Genomic DNA, 24,085 nt, shown 5'->3' on the forward strand with positions numbered 1-24,085 from the left:
CTAACCTTCTCACACAGCCATGCTCTGCTCACCTCTATGTCTGAACTAACATCTTGTGACGAACAGACAGGAAGATTTTAGAATCTATTAACTTGGCAGACCATTAGCTTCCACTAACCCAAAACTAAGAATGTCATCAGATAGCGTCTTGGGCTACCTGATATAAGAAAGCTTCCTCCATCCCTCTGTAACTGCCTCTCTGATATACCACTGATGCAAGTTAAACTCGCCTTGATTTATGACTTTGTTCTGTAAAAGTAGAAAACTTCACAAAACTGCTTCCACATTGGAACATGCAATTTGGGATACCCTCACTCTGTGTTCTCGGACCATGGTCACTCAAAGCAGTCCAGAAACAACTATTGTCTACTCCGTTTAAGGTGAGAGCCATGGTTTTTGAATGGAAACTAACACCTGCAATCTACTCATCTTTAGTCAAATTGGCTTAGTTTTTGACCTAGATGTGAACATTTTAGGAGCTGCTTCCTGTTAAGGAGAGGGCAGACAATGCCTCCATGTCCTCATTCTGCCCTATCCCTATACTCTAAAGTAGAGCTACCACATTAGATGAGGAAACAGATGTTGTAGAGTATTATTTTAAGATGTGTTACATTTTTTATGCTGTGGAACATTTGTTTAGTGATGCAAAGATGTGTTGCATTCTTTTATGTTGCATATATTTAACTCTGTGAAGCTATGTTCCTGTGCCTGTCTAAAACACATGATTGGTCTAATAAAGAACTGACTGGCCAATAGCAAGGCAGGAGAAAGGATAGGCAGGGCTGGCAGACAGAGAGAAGAAATAGGAGAAATCTGGAAGGAGAAGATCGAGGAGCAAGAAAAGAAGGGGCCATCCACCCATCCACCCAGGCACCCAGCCAGACATGGAGTAAAAAGACAAGAAAAGGTAGATGAAAGTAAGTAGAGAAAGGCAAAAGCCCAGAGGCAAAAGGTAGATGGGATAAGTTAAGAAAAGCTGGCTAGAAACATGCCAAGCTAAGACCGGGCAATTATAAGTAATAACAAGCCTCCATGCTTGTGAGTTATTTGGGATGGGTGTGGGGCCCCCAAGAGTAAAGACCCCAAAAGAGCAAAGAGTAAATAACCAACAACAAACATGCCTGAGAGACTACTGCAGCCAAGGTTCTTTGGTTAGGCTGCTGTGGCTGAGGTGGAATTTGAATCTGGGTTTGCTGCTTTGACAAAGAGAAATCACTTCTTCACGCATGGTGACAAATGATGCTCCACAAACATGAATGAGCACTTATGCCAAAGGCTTCATCAAACTTAAACTCTGGTCTTTGTTTTCAGGAACTACTTTAAAGCTATTATAAAAGTTGGAAATACTGAGCCAAAAAAGATTCTTGAGTACCCATTAGGGTGCTGAAATGGGGCTGGATAATGTAGGTCGTAAGAGAATCAGATCTGGATTCTGTATCAATTACTCAACTATGAAGTAGGAAGTGTTTATGTGACAAGCCAGATGTAGATGATGATCAGAAGAGCAAGCGTTCCTCTCGGCTGCCGAGATCAGAGGCAGCATCACGAAGGCTGCACATTCGAATTAGATCTCGGGCAGACGAAGGAAAACAGCATCCATATGACAGGAGAGTGTCATAGTACATGGGTTTATTTGGGAAAGGTAATTATAAACTTTGAGAAAGGGCTAGGGACATAGCTCAGTGGTAGAATACGTACCCTATGGAATGCCATCCCTAGCACTACAAAAAAAAAAAAAAAAAAAGAAAGAAAGAAAGGGAAAAAAGGGAGCTCTAAGAAAAACTCTGTCAAAACAATGGAGCCCAAAGAAATCCTTAGAAAGTGGTGCTACTTTGATGACACTGACCTTGCATGGCTCTCTGAGTATGTTCTCCACCTATCTGGAGACATTTTTCTAAGCCATGGTCCTTGCTTTCATCGTTTAACACATCATTCAAAGCACTTCAATAAAGCAGTGCTAGTGTTGAAGAGGGGCCTCGCAGGACTGGATGACACACCAATTAACCAAGCATGTCGAGCCAGCCTGCTCTGTGCCTCAGACTCGGGAGACCAGGAGGGGAGCTGTGAACAAAGGCAGAGAGAGCAGGACGGAGTGAAAAGAGCAAGCCTGTGCTGGAGACAGACTTGCGGTCTGACTCCTGCAGAGACATCTATCAGGACGCCCGCCACTCACCCCAACCTCAGCAAGGTTTGTGAGAGCCCCCCACCCCACCCCCAGTCCCTCAGCAGAGCCCCATGGGCCTGGGTGCCTTTCCAAGGGAAGTTTTTGTTCATTTTGTTTACTTCATTTTAAATGGTCTCTTTATTTATTGAGACAGATTTATACTATGTTCCCTGGCTGGGCTGAAGCTCAATGTGTAGACTAGCCCAGACCGGCCTCTGTGTGTGTGTGTGTGTGTGTGTGTGTGTGTGTGTGTGTGTGTGTGTGTGTGTGCACGCGCGTGCTCCTGTGCCTGCTTGAGCACCTGTGAAGTGATTGAGGGAGCACATGTGAGCCACATAGCGCATCAGAGGTCAGATGACCACTCTGTGATCATTGCATCTTTAAGTAGGTTCCAAGCATCAAACTCAGGTCCTCAGGCTTGCAGAGCAAGTGCCTTTTTCCACTGGGCCATCCCAGCAGCACTTTGTTTTTTGTTTTTTGTTGTTGTTTTTTTTTAAGAGATAAGGTCTTGCTATGTATCTCAGACTAGCCTCAAACTCAAGATCCTCCTGCCTCTACCTCTGGAGTACTGCAGTTAGAGATGGGCCTCACCATGCCAGGCCCCTAGTTCCTTTCTATTATTTATTTATTTATTAATTTTTGATTTTTCGAGACAGGGTTTCTCTGTGTAGCTTTGCGCCTTTCCTGGAACTCACTTGGTAGCCCAGGCTGGCCTCGAACTCACAGAGATCCACCTGCCTCTGCCTCCCAAGTGCTGGGATTAAAGGCATGCGCCACCACCGCCCGGCCTAGTTCCTTTTTAAAATGCATGCTTTATGCTGGACACACAAAGTTAGAGGAGGGAATGCATTGATTTTCCCCTCTAGAAAAGCCATCTTTTGAACATGTGGCTGTTTATTTCCTCTTTACAGGTTTATGTTGTGACTCAAATGGCATAGTATGAACAATAATCTATAGTGATATTTTGTTTATACTGAAATTTGATTTTATTTGTATATTAATAAAGTTGCCTTGGGGTCAGAGCAAGCCATAGCAGAAGCTGGGCAGTGGTAGTGCACGCCTTTAATCCCAGCACTTGGGAGGCAGAGCTAGGCGGATCTCTGTGTGTTCAAGGATACAGCCAGCATGGCAACGCACGCCTTTAATTTCAATACCAACCATAGAAGACCTGGAGGTCTGTACAGACAGGCAGTGACGAGGAGGTCATGTGGCTGGGTTTACAGCCAATGAGAAGGCAGAATAGAAAGTCTATATAAAAGACAGGACACAGGAAGTAGGTCTCTTGTGGAGAGAAAAGACAGAGCAGCAGTGAAGGGTAAGGTTTTCAGCTCTCAGCTATTGCTCTGACCTCTTGGCTTTTAACTCTGCAACTAGCTCTGTGTTTCTTAGTTAACAAGACGGTTACATCTACAATAATCAATTAGTGAAAAATCAAGAGAGTAGACTTTCCTCAGCCACTCTCTGTGAGACTAGGTAAGTACTGCATTACTTGTGAAATTAAGAAGCTGCCTAGTGTGTTTTCGGAATCCCTACCCTAAAGATTAGGCAAACCCCATAGGACTAGGTGAAAACAAAGCCCTTGTTTTGGCATGCCAAGCCATTTCCATCCTCAAGTTTCGCCTGAAGTACTGAGAGCAGCACCAGGTGAGCATGTCTAAAAGCATCCAGTCATGGAGTTGGTGTGAGCGTTCTAGAAGTGCAATCACGTTTTCCAGGGCGGGAGGAACTTTGCAGCTCTTCACAGCTTGGAAGCCTTCAGTCTTGCAGGTCTCACATCTCCGGACCTTCCCACTCCTTCACTCTCTGCCTTTCCACACAGACTCTTAGTGTGTTCTAACTGAAGAACTCAAGTCCACAGGGGTTTTCTTCCTCTACAAAGCAAGCCCACACAAACCCACACACAGAGACCTCCTTTATTTGTCTTCACAACCAATCCACAGGAGGGGAGCTGTAAACTCTTGAAAGATTTGTGTGAAAAAGCGTAAGCACACAGCAGAGAAGAGCCGAACTCCACCCCCACCCAAGGAGCCATTGTCCTCAGCTCAGGTTGAAAGTCTGATCTCAATCTTTGTGCTGCTTTGCCAACTCCAAACACTTCATACAGATGACAACATCTGGAGAAGACCCACTTTATCCCAGCAGCAGGGGGCTGCTGCCCTGAGAGAAGAGGGGGACAGATGAAGGATAGTCTGATATTGGGGGTCTTTGCTTAAGGCACAAATGGAGCTGTCGGTGATTCTTTTTTATCAGCACGATTTGGGGGCACATAGCATCATCTTTTATGGACGAGTGTGGTGAGAGTCTTGCTACGACTCCCCATGGGGACCACGGCAGCACATTATCAGAGAAGAAGGGGCAGCAGGAAGGAGCTGCCAAGATGAACCTTGGACAGGAAGGTTTACAGAGCAGGAGGCAGGCCCTGGGGACCTCGGCAGACACAGGAAACTTTCCCTTGTCTCTATTTGATTCCTAGGTGATTCTGGGAAATGCCCTTGCTTGGTTTCCCATTCTGCTGCCATCTTTTATTCTTCCATTCGGAGCTTGAGCTCCATGACTGGGCGAGGCTGGTTGGCCGGCCAGTAACTCTGGGTTACTTGTTTCTGCCTCCTCAGTACCAGGATTACCAGCATGCTCCACCAGCCTGCATTTCTGTGTGTCTGTTGGGGACTGAAGGCAGGTCCTTGTGCCTGTGTGGAAAGTGTTTTACTGACTGAGCTGTCTCCCCTGTCCTGATATTTTTTTAATGTAGCTCAAGCTAGCCTTGAACTCATGGTCCTCCTGCCTCAGTTTTGAACACTGGGATTCAGGTATTTGTCTGTAGTGGTTCTGAATAGTGTTTATCACATTTAGACCAACTATATTCTGGTAAAAAGAAAGAGAAGGCTCGGCCTTTGAGTTTTTATTTTGACCTAAATTCTCAGGCCCTTTGGATGGTGTTTTCCTCACACTGACCCTAAGAACAAAGGAGTCCTGAACCATCACAACATTTTAGCTACAGAATCAAAATCTTCTCCCTTTATCATGCATTTCTTTACCTTGGACCCAAGATACATTGCTATAAAACATGTGCCAGAGGCTGTACTCTATTTTTCAGTGACTTTTGCTCCACTATTAAGTTGTCGCTTGCCTAGTGGGCCAGAAGCTCTAAGCGGACAGGAACAGCCACCCCATATTCCTTTGGGTGACCCTTAGTTAAGCACCCTGGCCCTGGCCCCGCTCTCCCTGGCTCTCATCCACTATGGGGCTCTCCTGCTCTGTACTTTGCATTCTTGGCACCCAGTCACCCCACACTCAAGGTGACTTTTCTCACACGGTTCCCTATGCTCAGTTCTCCTCAATTTTGCAAATGCTTTTTTCTTCAGTGTTCCAGAGACTACTGAGCAGTTTGCCTCCAGGACAAATGAACACACTGGAATCTCCCTCCCTAAAAAGCAGCCTGCCTTTTTTATTAGACTTCACATTCCCAGTGCCTAGGAAGACACTGAGGATGTGTATTTCAATAGTTACATTTATTGGCCACTTTCCAACCTTTCTACCTAGTCTCTCTGTTCCCCTTGTTTCCACGTCTGTCCTTCTACAGTCATGCTCCATAGAACACCCTGTGACCTGCAAAAAACTGAAGTCCGATCACTCACTCAGGGCAACAGCTGCAGCCCTGAGCCTGGTGGTATGTGACTCAGTCCCCGGCTACCTCTCTGATTTATTTTTTCCAGCCTTACCTCAATAACTCCACTCTAGTGGCAAGGGCGGGGGGGGGCTCTCTTTTTCTCTTTATGAAGCTAGTAGAGTATCAAGAAGGAGTACCAACTGATATAATTCACTACCTCCTTCAGACTAGCTTGGATATGCTTTCTTTTCCTTTTTTTTTTTTTTTTTTTTTTTGATTTTTTGAGACAGGGTTTCTCTGTAGCTTTGGAGCCTGTCCTGGCCTCAAACTCACAGAGATCCACCTGCCTCTGCCTCCTGAGTGCTGGGATTACAGGTGTGCACCACCACCGCCCAGCGCAAGACAGGGTTTCTTTATGTAGTCCTGACTTTCCTAGAACTCATAGAGACCTGCCTGCCTCTGTCTCCCAAGTGCTGGGATCAAAGGTGTGCACCACCTAGCTTGGATATAATTTCTTAACAGTACTTTTTTTTTTTTTTTTAAAGGATGCTATCATATAGCCCAGACTGGCTTCCAACTCACTCTGCATCTGATGAGGATGGTCTTGAACTTCTGATCCTTCTGTATACATCCCTGAATACTGGAATCAAATCCTGGTCATATGCCATGCTGGCAAGTATGGCTTCATGCATGCTATGCAGCTATCTCTCAACTGAGCTATATTCCCAGCCCTCTTACCAGTGTTTCTACACTCCCAACAGGTGAGGGTGCACCTCTGTCTCAGGCACACAGCCCTCCTGCTGCTGCTGCTGCTAGAACTACAGAGAAGATAACAGCAGCAGAGCTGTAGAATGTTAGTCTGCACTGGGGCCACATCTCATTATTGCACAGAGAAGAAACAGCCTGGTGGGCACTGCAGGCTGGCCCAGGACCACCTAGGAAACTAGTACCAAAGCTAGTACTATAACCTGGCTCTTCTGTTTCCAACATTGGATTCTGAAGCATGTGACCTCTCAGTTATTCTGCCCTGTATCTGACCATTTATAAAACACAACCAATGAGAATGTTTAAAACACCAAAGGGACATTCCATCCTAGCAAAGCCTGAGTCCCACATGTCAAAGGTAGTTTCCCCTGAAACAAGCTAATACTAGAATGAGCCCTTGGGATCCTGCTGAGGGCTGGGTCCTGAGATCTACCCGCTAACTTTAGCCTCAGGCTGATGGGCACACATTACAGTACCTCTTAGATTACCTTTCGGGAAAAGGCAGAAGAATATGGTTTAATAAACATTGAGCATTTGATTTTGGCATTCTTCCTGCTGTGCAGGTGAGCTGGGTCTGAAGATATTTCCATCCAAATACAATGGTATTCATGCGTTACAAAGATCATAGAAAATGTATTTGACCAAACAAAAGCGATAGGATTGTGATGGGAACTCGATCTGTGGTATTATTTAAACATGTTTCTATTTTTTAAAAAAGGCTTCCTTGATGGGAACAGGCGGATCTGTGCTGAGAGCCCCAGAGAGTGCCTGGGTTGTCGAGGGGTGCAGTTCCAGCCAGTCAGGTGTCTTTCTAATATGAGTTGGATGACTATTTCTTAGCATGGGATTCTAATGGGGCTGCACCTGGCTCACTGAGGGAAAAAAATCCATTCTAAATACAGCAATAAATAAAGACATTAAATTATACTACATACACATCCTGCCACACCACCTCTACCCCACATGCACATGTTTGTTAGGAGGCAGTTTTTTTTTTTTTTAAGAAAGAAAATGATATGTAGCATTTATACCACATATATATCCATCTGACTATAGCCGATTTTTTAAAAACCATCCCCTTTGGATGTCACACACGCACACTCCAAGGCCATCATCATCCTGTGCTGTTATGGAATCCCCTTTCAGAGAACAGGGCTTCAGACTAAGCAGGGCTCCCACCCAGGGAACAGTTCCCACACGGACATTATCAGAGACTTGGATTGAACTGGTCTAGGGTGGGGCTGGCAGACCTGTTTTTAACAAGCACTTCAGGTATGTCTTACACAGGTGATGTGTGAGAAACAGTGCTCTAGAATAATGCAGACTCAGTTAAAAAGTCACATGGAATATGAATGTAACAGACTTCAGAGTCAGGCGATGTACACAATATACTGGGTGGGAGTTTGTGTTATTCTTTCAAAGCCTCTACTCTTCCCAATGGGATATACTAGTACAGAAATATCAACAACAGCAAACAGCAACATACCTCCATGAAAGAGATCCCTAAGCTCCACACGTCAGAGTGGATTCCATACTGCTCTCCTGAAATTCTTTCTGGCTGTAAGAAAGCAGGAGGAAGCTTTTGAGTTACCCCTGGCAGCACACACTGAATGTAAGCTCAACAAAGGGAACCACCCACATTTGCATGGCATTTACACACAGCAAAACAACTTCACACGTATGCATATATGCATTCTAGAAGTGAGAGAATCCTGCACACAGTCCCTATGAGGACGATTATTGTCACTGTTTCATAGATCAAGAAAGTGAAGGCCCCAGGTAGCTAGTTAACGTGGCAGAAACCAAGGTAGCCAATGAGGTAGCACTTGACCCGAGGTCCACCTCCCTCTGATCCAATGATCTTAACTGGAGATGGATGGACAAACTGTGCAAAGCTGTAGATGACTTACTTGAATTTGGGGAGAAGGGTCTTGAAGACTATGGTTACGTTTTACTTTTAACTTTTTACCTGGACAGGAGGGTGGAGAGTCTGAGGCTGGGGCAAGAAGCAGCCACAGTTTGTCTCCCTAGATACACCGCCTGCCACTGTTTCAATCCATGAGTGGGGTCTCTTCTGACGGGAATCAAGGTGCCACTCGGGACTCCTGGCCCTCCCCTTGGGCTGTGTAGCAGGTGGCTGGTCCACAGTGCTCTGGCACACACACACTGTTCACCAGGAATCGTTGTGTACTGAGTGAGTGCCTCCTGGTCTGTCCTTCTGGGATTTGGCCTCCCATAGGTTACTTACAGAAATGTTTGCAAGGATTAGATGAACAACTGAGTTAAAAAACTGAGGTCCCACAAAAGTGCAATATTCGCTCAAGTCTGCAGTTAATCATGGCAGGGCTGAGAGCCTAACCCACACCCCATTATCCAGTCCTAGTCAGTGTGACAGGTACTAGCAGGTACTTGTGTGGAACTGACTACTCAGTTGTGGGAATAAAAGCATGACTGCCATTGTTATCATCAACAATGCCAGCTAGTCTGGCCAAATTGGTGAGCGCCAAGTTCAGTGAGAGCCTATTTTAACAAAAAAGCAGGTGGAGACAACCAAGGTTGTCTCTGGCCTACACACACTCACACTCACACACACACACACACACGCACGCACACACACACACACACACACACACACACACACACACACACACACACGCGCGCGCGCACACTGACGGCTGTCAACAGTGCAGAAAGCTCTTGTCTAAGGCACCTCTGTGTGAGTAAGTAAAGAGCACAGGAATCCAAGCCAAACAAAAATCCTGGCCAGGTTCTGAATACATGAATCTGCATCTACAGAGCATCTTCAAGGCAGCGTCTTCAAACTGGCACACTCTACCCCCTCCAGCCACTGCCTGTGACTGGGTGTTTGGCCAGGATCCAGACTCAGTTAAGGGATTCCAGGACTGTTCACGACGGACACAGCACTCCTGGGTGTGATTCTGTCTTCTCTGAAAAAAGAGTTGCTGTTCAACTGAGTTGCTCAGAAAATTATCAAACCAGGTACTTATAACTCAGGCTAGCATGCTATCCACACGTGTACTGCGGTGACCAGTTTACCTTTAGGTGGGCAAGGCCAGATCCCCACACAGCAAAATGGTCAAGCAGGGTCAGTACTGCAAACTGAACTTCCAATCACTAACCCTCCCTCTGCTGTGTCCAATAGGCTACCAGGTCCAGTGAGGCCTTTAAGAAAGATGTAGTTTGATTTTATGTGTATGTGTGTACATGTGCAGGTGCCCATGGAGGCCAGATGTCTTGGAATTGGAGTTACAGGTGGTTTTGAACTACCTGATGTGGGAGATACAAACCAAACCTGGGGCCTCTACAAGGGCAGTGATGTGTATAAGCACGGAGCCATCTCCCCCATGAGTGACTGGGGCTGTGCACATCCACTGTCCTTGTTAGAATGTGTGATCCTAAGTCTGTGCGTATCTGCTGCACTCTCTGCCGCTCCCGCTAACACCCCCACCCCACCACCCACCCACCCCACTTCTGTTGTCTTTTCTTTGACTGCCTTGGAGGTTTGTTGTTGATCCTTTTAAAGTTTGGAGCCGTTTTCTGCAACCTAAAGTGGAGAGGCCACTCCAGACCATGTCCTCAGCATGAAGTCCTGTGTCCAATCAGCTCATGCACAGGCTCAGCTCTGGCCACAGCCTTCTCTGCTGCCTTTCTCTCTTGCTTCTCTGCTCAGCCCTGAGGTTCCCTCTGGTTCCAGGAAGGGGAGGAGCAGCTTCAGAGTGAGTGGACCCCTCTCCAGAGGAGAGCAGGTTGAGCTTTCTGCATAGAAGGGGAGGGGAGCCTGACACTGCCTTCAGCATCACATACTCTCCTCTGTCATGGGATTTCACTCAAAACCTGGCAGGGAGTTCCCTGTTGTCTCTTGAGCTTTTTAGTGCTTTCTGGATGGCTTGAAGCTCCCCCCTTTAAAAAAAAAAGAATTTAATTTTTTAATTTAATTTGTTTATTACATAATAAAATATTTCATCATATATATTTATTATTTTACATGCATGAATATATGAGCACCACATACATGCCTGGGGCTAGAGGAGGTTAGGAGAGTGTTGGATCCCCTGGAGCTGGAGTTACAGACAGTTGTGAGCCACCATCTGGGTACTGGGAACTGAACCCAGGTCCTCTGTAAGAGCAGTCAGTGCTCTGAATCACTGAGCCATCTCTGCAGCCCAAGTCTGAAGCTTTGAAAACTAGCATTCTTTTTTCAACAGTGGAACTGGTCCAAATAACCTGCTATTTGAAGAAATGAGAGTCTGATGTCCTAACTAGACCCTGTCTCCTGTGAGAGTCCTGCCCACTGTGAGATGATGGGTGACAGTTACTTCTTCTCTGGACTGCTTTATAAAATGAAGGTGATAATAACAATGTATATATATGTACCACAGCATTGTGTGAGAATAAAATGTAATGTCCTCAACAGAGAAACACCACATGGGAGTGCTCAGCAAATACCAGTCTTTCTGATGGTCACCATGGCCAGTTGAACTTGAGTGTGCAATCTGAGTAGGCTCGTGTCCAGGGAAAGACCCTTGCAAGGACTGTCACAGCCTGAGTGTGGAGACAAAAACAAACTCCTAAAGCAGCCACATAGGGCTAAGAACAGTCATTTAGACTCTATCCCAAAAGGTAGTATTTGAGAAACATCTTTGAAAATTTTCAAAATTTCAGTTATTCAGAAACCATAACATCAAAAATTTTGACTTGATTACTCAGTATTTGTGCATGTACAGGAACACACAGAAGACAGAGGAGGCCACTGGCTGTCTTCCTGTAGCACTCCTGGACTTACTCTGTTGACAAAGTGGTTTCTTTCTCAACTTGCAGCCCATGTGTGCCATGACCCAAGAAACCTTCCCGATTCTGCCTCCCAGTGCTGGGTTATGAGCATAAGTGAGAGCAGCCCAGCTCAGTGCAGGAGTACTTGGATCCAAACTCTGGTCTTCACATTTGTGCCATATGTGCTCTCGCCTGCTGTCTGCCCAGCCCTGCCCTCTCTTTCTGAGTCTTTGCCTATGCACAGTACTCTAGCTCATCTAGCATGTTTGTAAGTGCCTTTCTTTTTTTCTTTTTGGTTTTTTGAGACAGGGTTTCTTTTTGTAGTTTTGGTGCCTGTCCTGGATCTCACTCTGTAGACCAGGCTGGCCTTGAACTCACAGAGATCCGCCTGGCTCTGCTGGGATTAAAGGTGTGCGCCACCACTGTCTGGCCTGTAAGTGTCTTCTGTAGATCCTATTATAACCATTACAACTATATAGTGTAGCCTTCTTAATTTCTATGTTATGCTTTATCTAAAGACTCAATTATTCCATGTTCAAAGGTGCCATATATGAGGGTGTCTTTCCAGTTTCACCTGTGTCTCCTCTGGATTCACAGTATGGGATGTGTTCAGTGGAGATAGCTCATGTAGCAGAAGGTACTTGATATGTGCTTTACTGGCATACACCAGGGGCTGGAAAACGTTTGTTTTTGTTTTTCCTGTGAAAGGCCAGCCTGGAAACAGTGTTCACATAGAGGGATGCATGCAACTGCTCAGCTGCTGCTGTGGTGCTACTGAAGCCACACCCAGCCCTACACTAACACATTCTAGTCAAACTCTACTCACAAAACAGACCTGGGCTGGGTGTGGTGGTGCACACTTTAACCCCAGCACCTGGGACACAGAGGCAGACAGATCTCTGTGAGTTCCAGGCCAGCCAGAGTTGCACAGAGAGACCTTGTCTCGAAAACAAACAAACAAACAAAACCTTAAAAAAATAATTAATAACTATTATAATTATATAAATAAATAACAAAAATATAGAAAGAAATAAAAAGCAAGTGAACAAAACAGAGAGAGGTTCAGGAGTTATGGCTTGGTAACATTTGGCATAGAATCCTCAAAACTAGACTACAAGAGCTAAAACATGATACAGCAGGGGTTTACACAAAGCTAAAGAGCCCAACCCTTCTCCCAAGAGACTAGCAGCATGGACAGCAGTTGGGTCAAGACCAGACTGGAGTAGTGGAGGGCTGTTTGCACACTCCCCCATGGCCAGCCTTTGGCGAGTACTTGGCCAACTAGAGCCTACTGAATTGCAAAGCTCCAGCCCCTCCTCTCAGACTTGCATTGTTTTCCTCCCTGGCATCTTAGGCTTTCTGCAGCTTGAACTACAAAGTTGACGACTAGAATTCACTCACCCAAGAAACAAAGCAATTTCAGCTTTGCAAATCTGAGCTAACATTTCATAATTTTAATCCTCACACTTTCAATTAACATATGGACGCATCACATTCATCCATAAACAAAAAGGGAAAAAAGTAATTTCTTTAATGTACACCTGGGAAAGACAACTGTAATCTGGATTTGTAGCTCAGATGTGATGCAATTTAATTATCAGAGCAATTTAAAGCTACCAAGAACATGATGGGCAGTTGAGAAGTTGTTTCATGGATAGCTTTTTTCCTTTTCAAGTCACGGTATTTTCATAATTCATAGAGGCTGACTGACATTCAGTAGGGTTTTGTTAACTAGAAGAGTGACTCATCAATGTCATTGACCCTGGGAGAGCCATGGAGGAGAAGAACATTTAAAAAGCAGACACAATAACTTTAATAACTGATCTACTTTTTCCACATTTAATTAGAGAAAAAACAAAATATGAATTTTCTTAAAGGCAATGGGAATCAAAATAAACTATTTTGACCATTTGAAAGAAAATGAAATACTTTGTATTGTTCAAAGAATAGCAAGCTGAAGACCCAGGTTCTGCCTATATCAAAGATCTTTTAATGAGGATAACACAGGGACAAAAAAAAAAATACTGAAAATAAGGTCCATGATTCTGGATTGGCAGGACAGCTCTGTCCATAAGAGCACCAGTCTATGAGCCTGACACCCTGCGCTGGACCCTCAGGACCCACATGGTGGATGTCTACATCTGCATGGCACCTCCCAATAAGTAAATAAAAATATAAAACATTTTTAAAAGACCCATGACATACCATACTAAAATATTTTAAGTGTGTTATACCAACAACATCTCCTTAACCTGAGGGGGTTGCTTACATAAATCTGGAACCATCATGGTAAAAACCAATCCTAAACACTGAAATAAAAGCAGTCTCTAGAGGGAATGGAAGGAAAGGGGGAGAGGTGAAAATAAAAAATAAACAACAAAAAAATAGACTCTGAAAATGATATCAGAAGCCCTCTCCTTGGTTCCTTCCACTCCCATCAACTCTTGCAGGGGTTAAGAAAACCAACAAACTCAAGATTTTTATGGCCACAAATAAGTTCTCTTGCTTAAAAGAAATGGAACAACTTAGGTTATCTGCATGACTTTAACACTAAGGAAAACTATAGAGCTGCACATTGTAGAGGACACTAAGTGCAGATCACTGAGAGATCCACAAGTTCAGACTGGCTACATCAGGAATTTAACTTGGATCTGGTGACAAGGCATGTTCCTATCCTCAGAACAAACGACTGATTATTACTGACTGATGCCTTGATATATATTAGGGTTTATTAATTAAATAAGCGGTGTGGAAAAGTAGCCAATATGCTATCAAGTGCAATTTTTCTGTAGGATTAAACTTCAAAACTCAGCAATTTCACACTTGAACTGACCAGTTAAGTCACCCAAGTCAGATAAGTTGATAGTCAAGCACAAAGCCTTGCATGTTCTCTAAAGAGCTGAAAACTGGAGACTGACTGGATTGACTTTGTAATTTATGACATACTAGTCTACAGTGGTAGAATTAACTTAAGAATTATACATTTCCAAGTACATAAAGATAAAGATGTTGGCTTTAAATGTTATTTTTGCATAAGTTTACTTACTGCCATATAAGCATTTGTTCCAACATACGTCTTGGCTATAGAATTCACCAGCTATGAGACAAAACGGTCTGTTAGAACAATATAAAGATAATGTGGAAATAAAATGGGCAATTATTCCCCATTTAACCTACAATCAGCACTCCTATAAATCAACTAAAAATTATGTAAAAGGGAACAAATTCATCCACAAAGGCATTAAAAATGATTAAATCTCTCTTTTCTTTTGGATGTGATTTCCAATTTAAACAAGCACACAGCATTACGGTTTATAGCAGCTAACCTTAAACAATTCACTTAAGCGTGATGCTCAACGCTTTAGTGCCCCAAACCAGCCTGAAATAAAAAGTCAATTTGAAGTAGAATTTGAACACCCTCATCTTTCAGTCAGATGGCTCAAGATGTGAGTGGAGCCGCCCGTGTACCCAGGACGAGATGAACTAAAGAGGATGGAGGGATAACAGACTTTGACAACTCATAATATGAAGATGACCTTCGCTTTGGTCCTCGTGTTTGGATGGGAGGGGAGGTGGCTGCAATTCAAATCAACATCACAGCACACGCGTGGGTCACCATCACTGGGCTTCTCAGGGGAAGCCCCAAATGGAAATTAATTAAAATTGGTGCTGCATATTGTAATGGCCCGCCACCATTGTTGCTCCCAATATTAATTTTTATTGTGGGCCAGTTGGGCTCCCCAGGCACGGCTCCCTCACTGTCCTCCCTTTTGTCTGGCCAGAGCGCTTTCAGAGTCAAGCTGCATAGCAATGAAGTTTGCTATTTATAAGTAGTAATTACAATATCAGCAGGTTTTACTGTCATTAAACAATGAACAATCATATTCTGATGAAGGAAACTCGCTCAGAGATTAAAAATGAATAATGTGTGCCCAGCAACAAGCAGATGCACAGTTCCCGTTTGTCTAGAAACTATGTGATTTTTCAACCCACAGGGCAGGCTAACACAGAAAAAAAGACCTACCTGTGTGCTGACGCCGAAGTCACACAGCTTGACCTGTCCGCCTGTGTTTACTAGCATGTTGGAGGGCTTCACATCTAAAAGAAATCAGAAAAGCCGCAGTGACCAACTCCATGTGGATACCACTTGTTTTCAAAAGCACACACGTGCACCATATAACACTGCAGAAACAGCATCCTAGGGCCACCCAAACTTGAATCACAAATTTATTACAAAGCTTGTATCTGGAAGCAGAAGGTCCAAACCTAGTCAAATGAAAGTCCACTCAAACCTTGACTTTCAACAATAGGAAATACCCCATCACCCTAGCCCATACTTTCTCGGAAAGAGCAGCCAGGTAAGAAAAAACACAACCTTTACAATGTCTATTCACAAAAAGGGCTCGTTTACACTGTGTGTGGATCCTCTAGGTTAGGGCTCCCATCTAAGAAGTAGTCAAGCCAGAGGGAGGGGGGACAAAAACAAACCCTGCCCATCCATCACTGCTAACAGGTCCTCACTAAGGGAAACAATGAGAAAATGACACATGATGCCATTACCTGTGTCTTAGTGACAAATGCTACTTCAGATAATACTCAGAAATTGACTGAAGAAGCGTGTGCACGTGTGTGTGTGCCTGCGTGTGCACATATGCCTGCATGTATGAACCTTCCTTTCATTTATCCCTCTCAATGTTATTTCTGACTACTGTTCCAGTTAACGTAATAACTGACATAGCTCTGCCAAGGCAGTCAGTCAGTAAATAATGAATGACACAGAGGGTTCCTGCGAGCATCACCAGTGACAATGAGCCTTTTCTGGAATCCAGGGAGGTCAGAAAAACCACCAAGAAAGACAAGAGCACACCACAGCGTGTGCTTTAACATTTCATCTTGAATAGTAAAGAAGTCTAGTGCAGGCAGCTAGTTAGATCCAGTATCCTTCACTAGCCTAAAATAGTTGCCATATATATATAATTCTGCAGATGAATTTAATCTTCTTTAATCTTCTAGCCTACAGTAGGGCATCCCATCAAATTATCTTGATAAGAGTACATATTTAACTCAGGTTTCAAGTTCCAACTCAGAAACTGACAGCTAATAGGCCCTACTTAGAACATGAGAGGCAGTGAAGAGGGGATTTCTTACACACTAGCTTATTCAGTGCTGTCTGACACCAGAAGGCAAACTCCATGGAAGCAGGAATTGAATCTCTTGCTGACTGCCTCATCCCCAGCTCCTGGAAGATGGACAGGCAGTAATGATGCTCAGTGAAAGGAGAAAGTAAGATGAATGGAAGCCATGAGCTCATAGGATGGTCTTCATGTGGATGGCTTAGCGATAAGGTAAACTGTGGAAGCTGTCTCCGTGGTCTGTCCTTCAAGCAAAGTGCATTATAATGAAAGCTAAGGTGAGGAGGGACTTTTTGGGTTTAAGTTGGTATACACAGACTGGCTTGAGCCCTTACCAACTAGCTCTCAACCTCTGTTTTTTTCCTGATTCCCATATACTTCTTACAACACTACCATTTTAACCCTTAAGTATGCTACTGACCACATCATTTCTTTCCTTAAAGATGAGGTTAAATATATTCCTTGGCAGAATAGAAGTGTGTGGTGTGTGTGTGTGTGTGTGTGTGTGTGTGTGTGTGTGTGTGTGTGTGGTGTTATTGTTGCTGTCTGTTGTTAAGACAGAGTCTTGCTATGTAGCCTGGGCTGGACTCCATTTGTCCTGGTTTGTTTTCTCTTGCTGTGATAAACACCATGACCAAAAGCATCTTGGGGAGGAAGGGTATATTAGATCCTACAGCTTACAAACCATCATTGAGGGAAGCCAGGGCTCAGCTCAAGCAGGAATTTGGAGGCAGGGCAGAAGCAGAAACCATGGGGGAATGCTACTTATTGGCTTGCTCACCTTGCCTTACTCAGCCTGCTTTCTTACATAATCCAGGACCACCTGCCCAGGGGTGGCATCATCCACAGTGGGCTTGACCCTCATATATCAGTCAACCAAGAGTGATTGTCTACAAGACATCTGATGGAGGCATATTCTCAGCTGAGGTTTCCTCTTCCTAGAAGACTCTAGGTTGTGTCAATTTGACAAAACAAACAAACAAACAAACACTAATCAGGACACTTGTGGTCCTCCAGCCTCAGCCTCCTAAGTGCTCAGACTACAGTAAGCATCAGCATACCTGGTTTCACGTTGAACTTTCAAGTGTGCCTCAGCAGTCAGTAGGACATGGCACAGCCAGACAGAGATGTCCCAGTCAGTCATCCTTTGTTGAACTGAAGCTCACCTTAAATTCTATTTAACCTGCTTTTATTTTGCAAATCAAAATCTTATTATAGGCCCTCAACTTAAAGTATTTTAAACTTGGAAAATCTACTGTCTTACAGTTTGGACTTAAAATGAATTTGGCTACCACAAGTACCCGCCTCCCTGCTGCACTAACTTCCCAGACCACCATCATGACTTCTTTGAATTTTTTTTCAATTATCATTCGCTTGAGACTGTATTCTTTATTGTTACATTACTACTGTGTGCTTGTATGTATGCACAAATACATGCCGTGGCCCCAGTGTGGAGGTCAGAAGGTAACTTCCTGGTGTTCTTTTCTTCCACCATGGTGATCCCAGGCTTTCAGTCCTTGTGCTCAGCCTTTGCTGGCTGAGCCATTTCTCTGGCCTCTGAGACATCGTTTCTTCTGAACCAAATGCCTCAGACATATGGACTCTGCTTTCTGGGGTGCTGATACATAGAAAATTTGCAGATCTAAGCAGGACAGTAAAGTGATGAGGCTGGACACGGGCTAAAGAAATGGTACTTAGTCCAAAATCAAGGCAAAGTGGTGCAGTGACCCATCACTGCTGGAAGTTGGAAGATCAGGAAATTTGAGTATTATGTCTTCATTGTACTTTTCTGCACCATTTTGTATGTTTTTCCAAAAAAGAATATATTAGCACTACTTGAACAAAGGAACAGAGTATTGATATTATTTAAGAGGAGGCAGCGGTGGCCACTGTTGTTTCATTTGCTTGCTCGTAGACGTGTGTATTGTCTAATGCTGGAGAATTTATCATCTTGCCGGCGGAAAGAGTCAGAGATGGGGACAAAGTCCATCAGGAGGAAATGGTCCTAGTTGTACTTTATAATGCAAAATCAGATCTTTCTCTCATGAGAGTGGTGGCTTCTTTGAATGTTTGGGCATCGACTGCAGCACTTGTTTGGACCTGAGAATGGCACACTTCACTAGGCATTTGCTGCTCTAGTATCATCACCACAAGAAATAAATTCATAGGCTGGAATAAGCGTCACACATCTTCACATCTACTCCCTTTGCACACAGGATCTTGCTCACTGGGAGATGTTTTTAAAACTACATTAAACTTACTAACATAAATACATCTTAAAGCATAATCTGAACATAATAGATTCTTTTCATGAAGTCAATGGATTTAGTTGGAGACAAAGCTGTACTTCCGTCTTTTTGACCATGCAAGTTTGCCATGCAACTTTGGACTTGGCTTGTAACATTTTAGCTTCTAGGTATGCAGTGGACAAAACATGACTCTTTAAACTGTCAATGTTATAAATCAAAGTAGAAAATAATTTCAAAGCACAAGGAAACAGTGTATGAATTCTTCCAGGGGCTACTGAACCTGTGTCCCCAGCTTTATACTTCTATAATCTGTGTTCAACACAACAACAAAATGATTCTTTAAGATCCACGCCAGGCTGGGCATTGGTGGCGCACGCCTTTAATCCCAGCACTTGGGAGGCAGAGGCAGGTGGATCTCTGTGAGTTCGAGGCCAGCCTGGGCTACCAAGTGAGTTCCAGGAAAGGCACAAAGCTACACAGAGAAACCTTGTCTCGAAAAACCAAAACCAAAACCAAAACAAAAACAAAAAAAAGATCCATGCCAGTGTTGCCCATTCTCTGTCCAAAACTACAGAGGGCTTCCCAAATCAACTAGAAACACAAGGTCCTTCCATTAGCGTCTAGGGCTGAGTATGAGCTGATGCCACCCCTGTACCTTCTGCCCTGCCTACTCTTGCTCATCTGCCAGCCATGCTCCTGCCAGTGGCTTGTAAGCCTAGAACATTCTGTCCCCTCAGCATGCATAGCTAGCTCTGTCATTTTCCTTAAATTCCTGCTTGAATGTTACTGTGATACAGCCTCACAAGCTAAGGCTCCCCTCCATGTGTCCTCCCCTTTGTTTACTCTCTCCTTAAGGTTTAGCATTAGTGACACCCTGTATCTTTACATGGAAATTCGCACTTCCTGTTCTTCTGCTAGGGGAGGAAAGCTCCATGGATGTACACTTCTCACTCTATGTCTGGAGTGGTATTTGGTAGACATAGGAAACATTTCTTGAAGCTACAGTGAATGAATAATGGCCTGCTCAGCTAGAAGCAGCATGCATTTGGCCCAAGGCAGTGCATCTTTGACTCAACAGAACATTCTTTAGAATGGGTACATTCCCTAAATGAGAGTCTTCATTGTGAGACAAGTGCACAGCTATTCACCAATGTTCACACAATACTTACTGTAGATATGGTGAGGAACGTGAGTGAGACCCCACCTCTGGCCTCTGAAGGCATACCCACAGCTATCCAGGAGCTGCTAATATTTCCCTAAAGACTGCTCAGGAGACAAAGTACAACTTATGCATTCTCTGTCATTTCCCTTCTGAACAAACAAATAAAGTGAGTCATGCAACTAACTGGCTCCCAAGCCTAGCTGTGCTTTTAAAACCTGATGCTTTCTGGGTTCCATCTCAGAGAGATTAAATCAGAAACGAGTTCACTAGAGTCTGGATTTAGTCAGCATCGAGAAAAGACCAAAGGAACTCACTTTTTTTTTTTTTTTTTTGCTCCTGAGTAAATGTCTGCAAAGTTAAAGACTATATCAAGAATGATTTGCTTTATTTTTGTTAATTTTTGAAGTCCCTTAATTCCTTTTTTAAAAACCAGTTTTGCTATAACCACTTTGCATGTTGTTTGAGAGTCTGACAGATGTATAGCCACCAGGTGACCATAACTGAGACAGGAGACATTTCCACCTCCCCTCAAGGTCGGCTGTGCTCTGCTGCAGCCCACACTGTCCTGACCTTCTGCCTTGGGCCACCACTGAGAGGTTTCTGCCATTACCAGTCTGCTATTCCTCACACACTAGAGATTCCAGAATCTGCTGTTACATTTGTTAAGAAGCGCGATGACTGGTGTTCAGGTACGTATCTGTCATTATACTCAGAGACTCTTTTCATTTTAATTCATCCTTTGATAATTTTATAGATAGTGTATTGTGATCATCCTTCTCTATTCCCCTCTACCTCTCTTAGGTTCCCCTCCAACCATGTGTCCCTCCCAACCTCGTGTCTTTTTTTTTTTTTTTTTTTATAAAGCCTTTTAGTTCTGCCTGTATGTGCTGTATGTGCATGGTTGCAGGGACATCCACTGAAGCCTGGAGCATCAGCAACCTACTGGGGCCATGCTCCTGAAGAAAACTGGCCTGGCCCTCAATTGCCAATAGCTCCTCAGCTAGAGGCGGGGCCTTGTGAGCCCTTCTGGCCACACTAGAATGTTGACTGGATCCATCTTGTACAGGCCACTACTGTGAGTTCATCAGTGCGGTGCGGTGCGGTGCAGGGCGTGGGCTCGTGTGCACGCGTGTGTGTGCCCGTGAACTTTCTGGAGTTGGTTCTCTCCTTCCACCATGTGAGTCCCAGTGATGGAACTCAGGTCATCAGGTTTGGCAGCAAGTGCTTTTATTCACTGAGCATCTCACTGGGTCCTCATTTGAGATTTTTATTCTAGTCCCTAATCCATCATTTTGACCTCACAGCACAAGCCAACTCAACCTTTCAAAACAGTGGTTCTCAGCCTTCCTAATGCAGCAACTGTTCCTCATGCTGTAGTGACCCCCAACACAATTATTTTCGTTGCTACTTCAAAACTGTAATTTTGTTATTGTTACAAAATGTAATGTAGGTATCTTAGGCGACCCCTTTGAAATGGTCATTAGACCCCCCCCCCACCAAAAGGGGTCTCAACTCATATGTTGTGAAGCTCTGTTTTAAAGATACAAAGGATACAGATTACATTAGGGCTTCAGCTGTTAATTAAACTAAATTTGGATCCAAGCAACAGAATTTGAAAGTGGATCCCTTTAAATGTTGGTTAAGAATAGATCCCCAACTTTCGTTCTCCTTTATGCTGTTCATAAGATCCACCTTATGGCCGAGTTATCAACAAGCCTAGTCACTGTCCTTACTACCTCAAGTTTTCATATCAAACACGTAAATTCTACACCTCCCAGGAAGAATTCCAGAAATACTGAGATAATTTTTCTGTTTTCCAAAAAGCCACAGACATTTGACTAGGTATAAGGATTACTTTAGAGGAGACAGTTATATCTGTGTTGATTTTAATGTAATGTCAAGTTATGGAAAATAAACACAAGAGAAAGCCTGCAGCTTTTCCTCCAGTTCACCTAGACACATCACAGCCTGCCTTCTGTAAGCAAAGCACAGAAAAGATGAGTCATTAAAGTGACTAATTATAAATAGGAACCATCAGGGCAGATGTAAGTCATTTTGGTTTAATCAGGCCATTAATTATTAGGGTTTATCAATTAGTTTTATTGAAGGCAAGGGAGCTTAAATGAATGGTAGGGCATTGATTTTAACTGAGGCATCTTCTCAAAGAAAATACAAATGAGGATGTAGAAGCCTGGAATTACGGGTTCGTTTTATGCCTTTGAAGAAAGCGATGCTTGTATTAGTGCTGTGTAAAATCTTTAATGAAAAGAAAACCAACTCCAAACCCTTTAGCATTAAGCATGAGATGTCATTTGCTTGTGTTACCTGCTTCAGAGTCTGGTTTCCAAGCAGTCGGTATCATGCTGGAGAAAGTGAGATAAAGGGGATTGCAAAGTGGCTCATCTAAATGCCCAGTGTTCTAGATCGCTTGTTACGGATGGGCTTTTGTAGCAAACAGTGGTAGATTCTGTGGTCAGATCCTCTCAGGGGAAGCAGAGGGATGCTATGCAAAGCGGTGATAATTCATCTAAGGTCTGCTCCTCAGCCCTGTACATGGACTGCACCACTCAAGTCATTAAAGCTCTGAGCAGAGCGAAGTCCAGCCTCACTGAATCCTCAGACCACCCTGAACTCTCACTGGCAACTTTTTGAGAGCAGTAAGATCAGCTATCAACCTGACCGGGCCGGGATATGATTGTATCTGGATAGTCCCATAGTGATAAAATTGGTGTGGGACTTGAGAGAGACTGTGCTCAGCACTGCCTGGCACAGAGCTATGTGCTCAGTGCATAATGCATAGTCTGTGAATCAATATCCCCAACTCTTCAGTGTACTAGATATACTACTGTGAGCTTCTGCTGAGGAACTGGCCACGACGACTCCCACTCCAGGAAGTCGGGATGTGGCCTGTCTAAGGTACTGGGCCAGATCCAAGTTCTTTTTTTTTTTTTTTTTTTTGGATTTTTCGAGACAGAGTTTCTCTGTGTAGCTTTGTGCCTTTACTGGAACTCACTCTGTAGCCCAGCCTGGCCTCAAACTCACAGAGATCCACCTGGCTCTGCCTCCCGAGTGCTGGAATTAAAGGCGTGCGCCACCACTGCCTGGCCAGATCCAAGTCCTAAGTGAGGTTTCAGCTCAAAGTGAACAGGTTCTTCAAGAATGGCAGGTGCTGTGCCACTGGAGCCACAGAGGAATCAACAATCAGTCACATCAGGGGTCTCTTGTCAAAACATTTCCCCAGTCCCTCAACCAGACTTTCCAGTGAGCTGGACTTTTTAATAATCACGCCATGAATGTGATCTGCAGGAGCGTCAAGGAGATGATGGGTGGCTCTCAGCACTTCTGACCAATAGTGTGAGGTGCTTAGAGGGATGAAAAAAGATACCCAGAACAGGAAGAATGAAAGAGTTTGCAAATGGTGTCTTGGGTTGTGCTGAGGACCACACCAAGCTTCACCCTCAACAGGAGGCTATAAATGAAAACAAACTAAAGTGTCTTTGAAAATTAAACATAAGCCATATGGCTAATAAGTCAGGTATTCCCACCTGCTCGGGAACCTGGGGTAGGAGGATGGCCAGAGCCCAGGAATTTAAATCCAGCCTTGGGAATTGTGAGGTCCTGACTCAAATAAATGACCATAGAACTCTGTGGTCACAATGCTACCCTGTCTTTAGCAAAACATGAAACCCCAGGTAGTAACACAGACTGCATATTGTACAGCAATGATAAATGACAAGTTCTTAACCTCCGAGATTGTCTGAATCACTGTGAACAGATATTTAAAGATAGATACTAATTCCACTCCCTGGTGTCTATTCAATAACAACCCCCTCCCTCCCCCAAACAAAACAAAACAAAAAAACCCCGAGTCTTACAAAGACACATGCATGCTGCACAGGGCAGCACATGCCTATAGTCTTAGCAGTTGGAAGGCTATGGCAGGAGGCCTGCTTCAAGTCTGCAGCCAGCCTGGGCACATAACAAGTACTGGACTAGCCTGGGCTACATGGTGAGAACCTACCTTAAAAATAAAAGCCACTAACATAAATAAATTTAAAAAAGACATGTATGCGAACAGCAGCAGCATTATTCCTAACAGTCCCAAACGATACACAATTACAAATGCCCTCTCCCTCCACTAGTAATCGAATGAACTCATTCTACAGATATACAGATATAATTGCAGTATTCTGCAATAAAGAGGAATGGATGGCT

The 24,085-nt window shown here is 44.0% G+C and overlaps 1 protein-coding gene across 4 annotated transcripts in view; it reads right to left on the minus strand.

The window, feature by feature from the left end:
• The window catches only part of Map2k5 (mitogen-activated protein kinase kinase 5), a 234,619-nt gene that overhangs the window by 92,342 nt on the left and 118,192 nt on the right, over window positions 1–24,085 (minus strand). For all 4 annotated transcript variants that reach the window (XR_004945416.1, XM_036192310.1, XM_036192309.1 and 1 more), the window contains 3 exons: window positions 15,352–15,425; window positions 14,374–14,424; window positions 8,023–8,094 (listed from right to left, as the gene is read on the minus strand). Coding sequence is in view for 3 of the 4 variants with exons in the window: in XM_036192310.1 (XP_036048203.1) it covers window positions 8,023–8,094; window positions 14,374–14,424; window positions 15,352–15,425 (197 nt within the window). In the remaining variant the exon portion in view is untranslated. The remainder of the gene's footprint in view (window positions 1–8,022; window positions 8,095–14,373; window positions 14,425–15,351; window positions 15,426–24,085) is intronic.

Source organism: Onychomys torridus, chromosome 7 (genome assembly GCF_903995425.1).
Source record: "Onychomys torridus chromosome 7, mOncTor1.1, whole genome shotgun sequence".
Taxonomy (NCBI): domain Eukaryota; kingdom Metazoa; phylum Chordata; class Mammalia; order Rodentia; family Cricetidae; genus Onychomys; species Onychomys torridus.